The following is a 13,075-nucleotide window of genomic DNA, read 5'->3' as shown; positions in this document are numbered from 1 at the left end:
AAGCAAGGATAAAAAATATTTATATTTTATAGCAACCCACTTCCAAAATCAGTTGACTGACTTACAAAATCAAAAGCGAGTTAATTAGGCCACTCTCATCATAATCATGGGATACATATACATTGATTCAGCCATTGATGACAGCAACTTTGAACATGGGGCGCTACTACTCCTACTCCTATACAGTTCTTGCCGCTGTAATTCCTTTTCTCCTACAAATCTCAAACTTCTGCTGCTGTGCAACCTGCATAGAAGCAGAAAGATTGGCGCTTCTGCAGTTCAAAGACAGCCTCTCCGGCAACCTCAGTCGGCTCACTTCGTGGACGGGCAAAGACTGCTGCAAATGGGAAGGAGTTAGCTGCAACAACAGCACTGGAAATGTTGTCATGCTTGACCTCCAAAACCCTGTCTATCCAGATTTGTTTGGATACATCCTTGAAGTTTCCGACCAGTTGAAAGCCAATGCTGTCGACCCTTCTTTGCTGGAGTTGAAATATTTGGAGCACCTGGATTTGAGCTGGAACGATTTCATGGGAAGCCAAATTCCCACTTTCTTTGGCTCAATGCAAAGATTGAGATATCTTAATCTTTCGAATGCGCGGTTTAATGGGTTGGTTCCTGATGAACTTGGTGATCTGTCTGGGCTGCATGCTCTTGATCTTAGCAGTGGTGCAAGCGAATATGAGTTTCAGCTATCTGCCAGGAACCTCCAATGGCTTTCCCGTCTTTCATCTCTGGAAATCCTTGACATGAGCTGGATGAACCTCCAGAACGCCTCTGACATTGTTCAGGTACTCAACAAGCTTACCCTTTTGGCTGATTTACGTTTGTCATCGTGTGGACTTGGTGATGGTGATCATCATGTTAATATGTTCCATGATTATGTCAATTCCACGCTTCTTCAACACTTTGACATTAGTGTAAACGCACTCCAAGGTCCTATTCCTGATAATATCAAGCACATGCGTGCGCTGAAAGTCCTTGATCTTTCAGCCAATGTCTTTGGTTTTACAATTCCTCCGTGGTTGAGTAGCCTGGAAAGCCTTGTGCATCTCAATCTTGGCAATAATAATTTGACAGGCGAAATTCCAAATGGTTTGGGGAATCTCAGTTCTCTTGTAGTCCTAGACCTGTCGTTTAATTCATTAGAGGGAGGCATACCAAGTTCTTTGTGGAATCTTTGTAGCTTGGAAGTGTTAGATTTAACCATGAACAGATTAAACGAAACAATAGCAGAGCCTTCTAAAGATGCATCTGGGTGCATAGGGAGCAGTCTAGAGAAACTGAGTTTGAGATGGAACAGAGTTAGAAGTCCTTTGCCTGAATGGTTTTCACAATTTTCGAAACTAAAAATCCTAGATCTTGCCAACAACTCATTCTTTGGTCCCATTCCAGCATCATATGGGGCATTGACAAAGTTGAGAATGTTGGATTTTTCTCGTAATCATCTGAATGGAACAGTTCCAGAATCATTTGGGCAACTTTCGCTGCTTGAGAAATTACTCATGAACACCAATTTCTTGCAAGGAACCATGACAGAAGCCCACCTTGCCAACCTCTCAAGATTAGAAGAATTTGACATTGGTGTCAACTCTTTGGCTTTGAGAATAAAATCTGACTGGTTGCCCCCATTTCAAGTCAATTACATAAACATGAGATCTTGCAATATTGGGCCTCAATTTCCACCTTGGCTCCGGATGCAGAAAAGAGTCATTACCTTGTATCTCTCCAACACAAGCATCGCCGATGTTCTGCCGCAGTGGCTTCCAAACCTCAACTTTTCCTATTTGGACCTATCCTTAAACCAGATCAGGGGCAAACTGCCAACATTTTCCAAACCAGATTCTTTCTACATGAATCTGTACTTGAGCTCCAACAAATTTGAAGGCCCCTTGCCAACTTTTCCTTCTATTCTAAATAGGTTGGATCTCACTAACAACTTAATTTCTGGTCGAATTCCAGAAGATATTGGCACCATGACGCCCACACTGGACAACTTACTTCTCTCTGGCAATCAAATAACCGGTTCTATCCCAAACTCATTGTGCAGAGTAAATACCCTGCGAGTTCTTGATCTCTCCAAAAACATGCTATCTGGTGACATCCCAGATTGTTGGAGCGATTTCCAGATCTTGGTTGTTCTAGACTTTTCAGCCAACAAGTTTTCTGGGGTCATCCCAGCCTCAATTGGAAATGCAACATCACTGCAGTCTTTGCATTTGAGCAACAACAGTCTTCATGGAGAGCTGCCGTCGTCTCTACGCAATTGTACAAGCATGGTTATTTTCGATGGCGGTGAAAATCGATTATCTGGAAACATTCCCAGATGGATTGGAGAGAGCATGTCGGGCCTTGAAATTCTTCGCCTGCGATCAAATAAGTTTGATGGGACTATTCCTTTAGAAATATGTCACCTTATTGAGCTTCGGGTGCTTGACCTTGCAGACAACAATCTACCAGGAACAATCCCTGTCTGTTTTGGCAATTTGAGGGGCATGACATCTGGGTATGCAGCAATGAGTGACATTGGTCTGTATAAATGGTCAACTACTTATGGCGAAAACATGGTTCAGTTCATGAAAGGGAAACAGCTCGAGTACACCAAGACGCTCAAATACCTAATCAACATGGATCTTTCCCATAATAAACTGGTCGGAATCATCCCGGAGGAGTTAACAAGCCTGACAGGACTACACGGATTGAACTTGTCCCACAACCATTTGACAGGGAAAACCCCTGACATGATTGGCAACATAAGGTCATTGGAGTCTCTGGACTTTTCAAGAAACCAGCTCTCTGGCACAATTCCACAAACAATGTCTGCGCTAACTTCTCTAAGCCATTTGAACGTGTCCTACAACAACCTGTCAGGACAAATTCCATCAGGCTATCAGCTGCAGACCTTTGATCCTTCCAGTTACATTGGCAACCCTCAACTCTGTGGCTTCCCGCTACCCAAGTGTGCGAGCGCCGACCCGCCGCCGCCGCCTGAAGCTGACAATGAAGGAGCAGGAAACGAATCCAAAATAGAATGGCTTTACATCTGTATGTCTGCAGGATACGTGAGTGGATTATGGGGAGTTCTTGGTGTGATGATGTTGAAGAAGAAATGGAGGGAAGCTTATTTCAGCTTCGTGGATAATGTGAAGGAGAGGACAATTTCAGTGTTCAAAGAGAAGGTGGCTACGCCAAATAGAACCTCCAGGACTAGGGGCAACCCCATGGAATGGAGCTGGTAACCAATTTCTTTCTTCTTTATGGATGATAATTTCTTAGAAAGACATGCTGCACATATATAGAGCTCTATATATATTATTATTTTTTTTTCCATTTCTATATGTAGGTGAACAACTGAACATTGAGGAATGGAGATACGAGGTGAAGTGAAGACAGTTTTTCATGGAGGCCCGGAGGGTATCAAACATCAATGCAGTAGCTAAAATGTAGTGTGCGCCAAAATTCTAAATAAACAAAAACGAGTGTTTTTTTTTATTTTTTTGGTAGATAAGTTAGTTCTGTTAAAATATATATATATACAGCAAAACTCAAAACAAGTATCAGAATTTCGTATATTGATTGTGATGTTAGCTTTCCTCTCCAGCTCGGGGGAGCAACTGCAGCAGTGAAAATAAGGGGAGGGATAGGAGGGATTAGGATCCCGGCTACTCCTTCAAAATTGCCAGCCGACTTTTTTGTCAATCTCAGCCATCGAATTCCATCCAACCGTCTAAAGTTCGCCACATGTCCCACCCAAAATATATATATATATATATATATATATATATATATATTTTAAAAAATAAATACATATATTTTAAAAAATAAATATAAAATAAAATAATTAAAAAAATAAAAAATTAATTTAATAATATAGGCTGGCCTAGCCACCCAGAATTTTCCATAAGGGATTGGCCCACCTCCAGGCCCTTGGGGGTGTGGGCGCCACCCCTAGGGCCCTGAGAAAGAGTGTTGACTACTAGAACCAAACTCAAAACAAATATTTTTGGGTTTGGCCCTGAGAATAATGCATTCCTTCAACAATCTTTGAGGGGTGTGATACCCCACCCTAACACCACAAAGGGTGGTTTGGCATGGTAGAGACTGACAGAAAAAAAATTTGTTTTGGGTTTTGGGCGCGAAGGCTCTTGAGAAATAACCCATGCTTCTGGAGATGGGTGTTGACCACTTCTATGGGGAAAATGGGGTGGCTAACCATCCCATATTATTAAATTAATTTTTTAATTTATAATTATTTTATTTTGTATTTATTTTTTAAAACATAAATAATATTTTATTATTTTCTTTTGAGTGGGACATGTGGCGATATTTAGACGGTTGGATGGAATTCAATGGCTGAGATTGACAAAAAAATCGGTTGGCAATTTTGAAGGAATAGTTGGGGATCCTGATTCGGGATAGGAGAAGATTATTAGCCAAACAAGGCCAATATTATCTCTCCTAGGCGGTTAGGCTTATTAACAAACAAGCAGCCCGTTCTGCATAAAGTTACATGTGGAGATTATACTATTAAGAGAGCCCCTTGGGTCAAGACCATCAGTAAAAGGGCTGTTTTACAATCTCCAATCTCCATTTAACACATCACCATTTCAAGAAAATTGCAAAAAGGTAAAGTGAGAACAAAAACAGCAAATCAAAATGAAAAACAAAAAGACCAAAAACCTCTCACCCCTGCCGCTAGACCCTGCCTTGGGTCCGGCCAAACCCATGCCGTGGGTCTCACTGAACCCACGACGCCGTGGGTCTGGTGTGACTCGCCTCAAAACCCGCCTAAAACCATCGTGACCTGAATGACAATCCAATTTTAATGCCTCAAAACTCATTTTTTGATTCAAAACTAAAATCTAGAGGTATGAAGTGAATCCTTTAGAGATTTTATCACCCTAAAGGCTGAAAAAATTGACTCCGGCGCCGGAGAAGCACCAGAGAAAGTGACTCACGGCTAGACCCCCTGCCCCACGGGTCTGGAGTGACTCGCCCTTTTGAGCTTAAAATATAGTGTGTGTAGGTGTATGATATTTTTATGGATTTGTTTTGTGTTTGCTTAGGTGTCAGTTTGTGAGTGGGGGTTGTAAAAGGTGTCTTTTGTAGATGGTCCGGATTCAAGGTTTATTCTACAATTAAATATATCTCACATATTTAATAGTATAAGAGAATGTATAAACAATGGACTAAAAATGTATAAGAGAATGACACTGATGAGGGACGGAACTAGAAAGTTTGATGGGGGCCAAAGTATAAATTTAAAATATATTAAAATAATATATAAGGGAAAAATATAAGGGTTAAATACTAAATATCCTCCTATGGTTTCGTTGCTTTATTTTTTCCCCCCTGAGGTTTGATTTTTATCACAGAAAGTCCCTGTGGTTTTGATAATAAACCAAATTAGTCCTTCTGTTAGTTGACTTAACGGAAGTTCACGTGGACCAATCAAATGTTGACACGTGGTACCTACTTAATTTTTTTTAAATTAAAAAAATGTATTTAAAAAAATTTTTTTTTAAAAAAAAAAATTGGGGGTGGCTGGGCCACCCAGCCATTGGGGGTGGCCGAGCCACCCCTTGTGTCGGGGTCTCCGGTGATGGGGGGTGGCGAAACCACCCTCAATTTTTTTTTTTTTAAATACATTTTTTAATTAAAAAAAATTAAGTAGGTGCCACGTGTCAACATTTGATTGGTCCATGTGGACTTTCGTTAAGTCAACTAACGGTCAATTGGCAGAAAATTAATTTGATCTATTATCAAAACCACATAGACCTTCTGTGATAAAAATCAAACCCTATGGGAGAAAAATAAAGCAACGAAACCCAGGGGGTATTTAGTATTTAACCCAAAATATAATTTAGCTCCACAAACTACAATCCATTTTCATTTTAGCCCATAATGTTCAAAAAGTGATAAACTAGCCCCCCAAACTACCAACCAGTTGCAATTTGGCCACTCTGTTAGTCATTACTGTCAAATAGGATGGAAACTTCAATACTATGTGGTTTTGACAAGGTTAAGTTACTAAAATACCTTTTTAGATAAAAAAAAAAAAAAAAATCAATTTAAAAAATGCCTCCCAAAACGATGTCGTTTTGAGAGAAAAAAAAAGAAGAAAAGAATGTGATTTAGGGGTAGCTCGCGGGCCACCCCATGGTCTATGGGGTGGCCGGCAAGCCACCCCTAAACCACCGTTTTTTTTTTTTTTTTTTCTCAAAACGATGTCATTTTTGGGGGGGCATTTTTTAAATTAATTAATTTTTTTCAAAAGGGCATTTTAGTAACTTAACCTTGTTAAAACGACGTAGTATTGAATTTTTTACCTTATTTGACGGTAATAGCAAACGGAGTGGCCAAATTGCAACTAGTTGATAGCTTGGAGGCTACTTTATTACTTTTTGAACATTAGGGGGTTAAAATGAAAATGGTTGGTAGTTTGGGGTCTAAATTATATTTTTCCCAATATATAAAAACAAAATTAGCATCAATTTAGTTTTAACAAAAAAAAAAAAAGAGAAGAAGATACATAGATAATTGTTTCATAATACATTTCAAATTTCAGCTCAAACACTTATCAAAATGGAACCCGTTGTGTTTTCATATCCTGAAAATCATCTATGATTGGATCTATACTGAGTGTTGCAGCAATTTCTTTTTCGATGTACAACATCAGAGAATCCGTCAAAAACTCATCTTCAATTTTGTTGCGAAGCCTAGTTTTGATGATATTCATGGCTGAAAATGCTGGTTCTGTAGTTGTGGTAGAAACGGGAAGAGTAAGCAGAAGCACAACAACTCGAAAAACAAGTTGGTAGATAGTTGATTTTCCGGTTCTAACCAACCATTGGCATAATTAAGAAATATATAACAATCCTTGGAAACTTGAATGTTGAACTACATTGTGTTCATAATGGTGAAGTTTTAGTTCCAACTGTTCTTTTTTAAGATCGGTTGCGGATAAAACTTGTTTACCAAATGACAAATATCATCAATTCTAAAAGACTCACGCGCAACTCGAGGATCAAGAGCCGAGCCGAAAATAAGCAACCCCACTGCATGCTCACTAAATCGGTGATTTAATTATTGCAATTAAGAATCTATTGCAGTATAAAAAATATATACACGATAATAATGCTCAATTGTAAAGTCAACTTGTTGATGGCGAGCTCGACCTCTTCTCTCAACATAATGGGCATTCATATTTGGAACATCTATGTTAAGTTTATTGCAAAACGACTTCACATTGGTAAGTAAAACTTTTCATTTATCATTTCTATATTGTTGGATACACCTTTTAATGGATGAAACAAGATGCATGCACTTAAAATGTCTTGAGATTTGAATTGCAATGCTTGACATAGATGATCGGTGACCTGCATAGTTTATTTCATGAAATGTAAGATGGATACAAATTCAAATGAAGTCATTACCTGATGAACTAAATTAGCTTTTACTCATTGGGAAGAAGTAGTTCATATATCAATGATTTCTAAAATTTTTGATCAAGTTAGAAATTGATTTCAAGTGAGAACTCCAATGCATATCTCCAGCTCGTTGTAGCGTACTAATTTGATTAAGTCTCCTTCCACTCTCAATATCATCAATTGCAATCATGTAAGCATTTTCAGCAGCTTGGGTAACCCGCAATTCTTCATACTGACTGCATGAGGCACAAACAAAATTGACAACATAATTCAAATTGGTAAAAAATTGATGAACCGAAATGACTTTTTTTGATGCCGCTACTAATGCCAATTGCAAACGATGTGTGGAACAATGAATGTAGTAGGCATATGAACAATCATTTGAAACCAAAGCTTGAAACCCATTCCACCCCCCTCATATATTACTTGCGTTTGTTCTTGAATATTTTGAATGTCTAACTTATGTTTAGACAATATAAAATATATACATTTTTTAAGTGTTAATGCAGTAGTATGAGAGACATGAACATGTCCAAAAAAGCATTCTCGCACAAAGCCATTCTTATCAACAAATCTCAAAACTATAACCATTTGCTTATTCATTAACTCATCACAAGCTTCATCAACAATTAGACAAAACTTTGCATCATCAATTTCATCATGAATTGCCTCCTTCACTTTGGTTGAAAAAACATGTAATTTTTTTTTTTTTTTTTTTTTTTTGTACCATTAGTGATGTGTATGAGGCATTTTTGGGAGCTTTAGTGATCACTTCAGAAAAGCTATTCATTATATGAAATTGTCAAGTCTAACATCTCAAGAAAATTTTCATGATTTGTTGAACTCATACTTTTAACCTGGCCTCTAAAAGCAACACTTTGAAATGCAAGCTTTCGATCAACATTAATTGAGGCTTTCAACTGCAGTCGATTGTTTGCAATTTGTTCAGAAGTGAAATTTTCAAACACATTCTGTATATGTTGAGATTGGTTCCTCAAATCTTCATATAACCTCTCAACAACTCTGTGAAATGAATTAGGATCTTTCCCTATATGATTGAGAAAAACATAATCTTTTCCATTTCTAAATTTCTTCCAATTTCTGAATCCATCTATAGTGAATACATGTTACGTAAAATGTCCAGATGAATTATTAAATAGAAAGCAAGGTAGACAAAAGGCTGCATCTTTCTCATGCGAATATTCACGCCATGAAAGAAATAGCTTGAACCATGAAGGTTGAAAGCTACAAAGATGATTTTGTTGTCCAGATTTTTAGGTAGTCTGAGATAATACGTTGGTAAGGACCAGCTTTAATGTAAGCTCTTCGAGTTTCATCTCGTTGATTAACATCATATTCCTATATCTGACAACGTAATCCAGGATCAAAATCCAATGAACTAATATCAAATTCATTACTATCAATTCTCCGAAGTCTTTTAGAAGAATTTTTAAAAATTGGGATATCAGAAGTTGGCGATGATGTATCACCAACATTGACATTTGAACTTTGTGCAATTTTTCTTTTGAAAAAATCAAGTATTGTATTTGACTTTTTCCATCATCTACAAATAAATTTATATGATCATTTTGAAGTCTTTAGAAAAGAAAGAAAAAATATGCATAGATTAACAATGAACAAAACTCCGACATCTTTCACAAACAAAATAAGGAGAAAGCATAAAATTTAAAAAATAACTTCCACAAAAATGCTTTAGAAAGAAAACCCATCAAACATGTCTGCGGCGTCTGCCAAAAGATGAAGCATATTAATTTCCCAAAACAAAAGCTTTATATATACATATGCATATGTATATGTATATCCATTCACACACACTGAGCAGACACAACAAACAGGTATTTATATATGTTTAGTACCGTTAAATTGTGCAGAAGCAAACTCACAAATTTCATGGAGATGAACAATAACAAAATTTGTCCTGCAAATACTTAGAAACTCTTACAGCAAGAATGCCAAGAAACTTCACCTAAAAAGATCATGTTCATCAAAATAAATAAATCTCGTTAGTTCAAAAAACCCAATTAACTTATTCCACCATTGTGCATGCACATACATACATATAACACATATACAAAGAGAAAAATATACATGTGCATGTTTATTAACGTTAACTATGCATAATGAAACTTACAAATTTTATGGAGATAAACAGGAACAAAATTTGTCACTACAAATACTTGTAGACACTTACAGCAAGAAACCTCAGTACCTCACCTACAAAGACAAAACCCATTAGTTATAAAAACCATTGCACCATTATGTATGCTTAAATATACATAAAACAGTAAAACACATATATGAAAAGAAAAATTTACATATTTATACAAGAAAACCCCCAACATCTTTAACAAACAAAATCAGGAGAAAGCATAAAATTTCAAAAATAACTTCCACAAAAATGCTTTAGAAAGAAAACCCATCAAAATTCCCATACGGTCAAACCAAATCAAGAACCAGAAATCCCGAAAGAAAATGTCCAAGATTTACATACATGCATATATAAAGAAAATAACAACAACAACATAAAAAACACAGAAATCTCCAAAATCCCATGTAGGAATCCTAATTTTCAAACCCAACCCAAAATCTCACAAATCCTCACAATGTCTTACTTCTAATCCCACGAATATAACTAAATTTACAAGAAAAATGGTAAGGATTTTACCTCATTAACACATATGGCTGGAATCCCACTTCTTCTTCTTCTTCTAACCGGCCAGCAGCTCTCTCTCTCTCTTTCTCTCTCACAATCTCTTTCTCTCTCTCAATTTGGAACTCTCTCTCTCAATCTTTTTTTTTTTCTACCTAATTTCTTTTTTTTAGGAAGTGGGGGGGTGGCATGGCCCCCACCGGTCCCCCCTCCTCCGTCTTTGACACTGATTCGGGATGGGATGAGTTGATGGAGCATCCGAAGGATCGCGGCAAGGATCATCAGAATTCGAGGATGAATTCTCTACAACCTAGGGAGGATGATGTAGGGCGGCACGAATACTCGACCAGCTTTATTAGAAAGATTATAACTCGAGTTTTGGACATTGGATTGGAGCGAGCTTGGTGGCATTGGAAAGCTAATTCAAATATTTACAAAGTCATTGTTCATAAGGTTCAGCTAATTCCAATGTTTACTAGGTTAAAACGGATATGGGCCTAAATTGAAGTCTTTGGAATTTGTGTCCGAACACGGATCCTGCATGTTCGGACATGGCGTCTGGGAAGCCCATTCGGACATGAATTCTGGCCATCCGGACACGTCTCTGTGTTTAATTTACGCACTTTTATTTAGTGCCCATTCGGACGAGACGGGCCTCGTAGAATTACAAATACGACTTTATTTCATATTATTATTAGGTTTAAGGTCTAGGGGGCCTATAAATACATGTTTATAGCCCTAAAAACACAGCTTTTGATTATATTTGAGATTTTATCAATAAGAAGTCTCAAAGTTGAGTTTCTTCATTATTTTCCTTCAAACGCTAGATAAACTCTAGCGTTTTGAGAAGATTTCTTAGTTCTTTGATAGACTCAAGATCTAAGTTATATTTATCCCTTCTTCTTGTTGTTCTACTTTGCATCTCACGTCACACTGTATCAGTTGGTATCAAAGCCCAAGTTACTTTCCATGAAATGGGGAGGGGCAACCGTTGTGCAGACATGAATGAAGTGTATATGGGCATAGAGATAGCATGTAAGTATCAACTGATGATTCGTTTGCAGCACATGGTGTCATGGAGGAGAGGTTTGGTGGTATAGCCGTGCAGAAGAGGGAGTGGGTGTGGACCCAAAAAGGAGTCCCTACTGATCACTTTTCCGACATGGGTGGTCCGAGTGGTTGTCGTTGTCAACCAAGACCGTAGTACACATGGGCAGAAGACGACTTTATCGTTGAGAGTGAACCTGTCAATCTTTTTGATGGGCGTGGAGTGCGGAGGAAATTTCTTAGGACACAAGCTCATGCTATTCCATTGGAATCAGGCGTCAATCTTAACATCCCGAAATTCCAAGGTTGGTTGCAACTTTAAGAGTTCCTTGATTGGGCAATTACGGTTGAAGAGGTTCTCGACTTCAAAGGGGTACCCGATGAACGACGAGTCTCTTTGGTGGTAAACATGTTCCGGGAAAGAGTTGCTGCGTGGTGACAGCAACTAAAGCAGACTAGGGTGTGACAAGGCAAAGAGAAGACCAATAGTTGAGAGAAACTATTGAAACACATGCATGTCTCTTTCTTGTCCCATAGTTATACCATGTGCCAATGGATCGTGGCCTGATGGAGCATCCAAGGGATCGCGGAAAGGACGATCAGAATTCAAGGATGAATTCTCTCCCACTTAGGGAGGATGATGTAGGGCATAACAAATACTCGACCAGCTTTATTAGAAAGATCATAACTCGAGTTGCGGACATCAGATTGGAGCGAACTTGGTAGCGTTGGAAAGCTAATTCAAATATTTACAAAGTCATGTTGCATAAGGTTTAACTAATTCCAATGTTTACTAGGTCAAAACTGACATGGGGCCTAAATTGAAGTCTTTGGAATTTCTGTCCGGACATGGATCCAGCATGTCCGGACATGGCGTCTGGAAAGTCCGTCTGGACATGGCTTCTGGCCATCCAGACACGCCTCTGTGTTTAATTTACGCACTTTTATTTAGTGCCCGTCCGGACAGGGGTATGTTCCATCTGGACGAGCCTCATAGAATTACAAGTTCGACTTTATTTCATATTACTATTACATTTAGGGTTTGGGGGGCTTATAAATACATATTTATAGCCATAAGGACGTAGTTTTTGATTATATTTGAGTTTTTATCAATAAGAAGTCTCAGAGTTGAATTTCTTCATTATTTTCCTTCAAACCTTAGATAGACTCTAGCATTTTGAGAAGATTTCTTAGATCTTTGATAAACTCAAGATCTAAGTTATATTTATCCATTCTTCTTGTTGTTTTACTTTACATCTCACGACGTCACGTTGCATCAGACGCCAAACACATTTTTTAAGAGAAACCATTAAAGGAAAGAAGTCCTAATATGCTTTGATTAAAAAGGGATTTTTATTTAGTTTTACATGACATGACCCCACGACATTGAGTGAGGCGAAACACTAAACAACTCAGTGGTCAAGTGGGGGAATAAGCTTGACAAACTCAAAGTTAAGCAAGGACAATACTTTAAACTTGAAGTTAAATGAGGCGACACTCTTAACAAACCCACCAATTAAGTGGGGATGATATGCTTAAAAACCTTGTGCTAGGAGATCCTCATCGTTTGAACTTAAAAGTTAACTCCACGCATGTGATAATAAGTTGGACATAACTCTTGCTATTAGTGTCAGAATTGCACATATGATCCCACTCCGAAAAACTCTTTTTGGTGTACATGTATTTGGCCATGAAGAAAAGATCGGTGGGAGCATTTTTACAGCCAAAATTTACTGTTTTCACCTCAAAAGCCACATTTTAAGTTATTTTCTATTTTATCTTCTATCAATTTTAACGTTGATCGAAGGGTGTTTTTTTTGACAATTTGTTAGTTTGATCTATGCTAATATCACATCTGGTAGTCGATGAGAAATGCTACACACCATTTTTAGTGTCCATTTTTTACTCTTCTCTTTGCTCTTTTGCT

General features: G+C 37.8%; 2 protein-coding genes across 2 annotated transcripts in view; one reads left to right on the top strand and one right to left on the bottom strand.

The window, feature by feature from the left end:
• LOC132164991 (receptor-like protein EIX2) overlaps nucleotides 1-3,557 on the top strand; it is a 5,648-nt gene extending 2,091 nt beyond the window's left edge. Inside the window, exons 2-3 of the mRNA XM_059575506.1 lie at nucleotides 132-3,235; nucleotides 3,344-3,557. Of these exons, the coding sequence (XP_059431489.1) occupies nucleotides 132-3,235; nucleotides 3,344-3,347 (3,108 nt within the window). The 3' untranslated portion in view covers nucleotides 3,348-3,557. The remainder of the gene's footprint in view (nucleotides 1-131; nucleotides 3,236-3,343) is intronic.
• A 3,023-nt stretch (nucleotides 3,558-6,580) lies between these two features.
• The window catches only part of LOC132164990 (uncharacterized), a 9,725-nt gene continuing 3,230 nt past the window's right edge, over nucleotides 6,581-13,075 (bottom strand). The window contains exons 3-6 of the mRNA XM_059575505.1: nucleotides 8,244-8,478; nucleotides 7,572-7,666; nucleotides 7,298-7,379; nucleotides 6,581-6,839 (exon numbers count right to left, since the gene is read on the bottom strand). Of these exons, the coding sequence (XP_059431488.1) occupies nucleotides 6,581-6,839; nucleotides 7,298-7,379; nucleotides 7,572-7,666; nucleotides 8,244-8,478 (671 nt within the window). The remainder of the gene's footprint in view (nucleotides 6,840-7,297; nucleotides 7,380-7,571; nucleotides 7,667-8,243; nucleotides 8,479-13,075) is intronic.

This window comes from Corylus avellana, chromosome ca11 (genome assembly GCF_901000735.1).
Source record: "Corylus avellana chromosome ca11, CavTom2PMs-1.0".
Lineage (NCBI taxonomy): Eukaryota > Viridiplantae > Streptophyta > Magnoliopsida > Fagales > Betulaceae > Corylus > Corylus avellana.
This window is presented reverse-complemented; position numbering and strand designations above follow the sequence as displayed.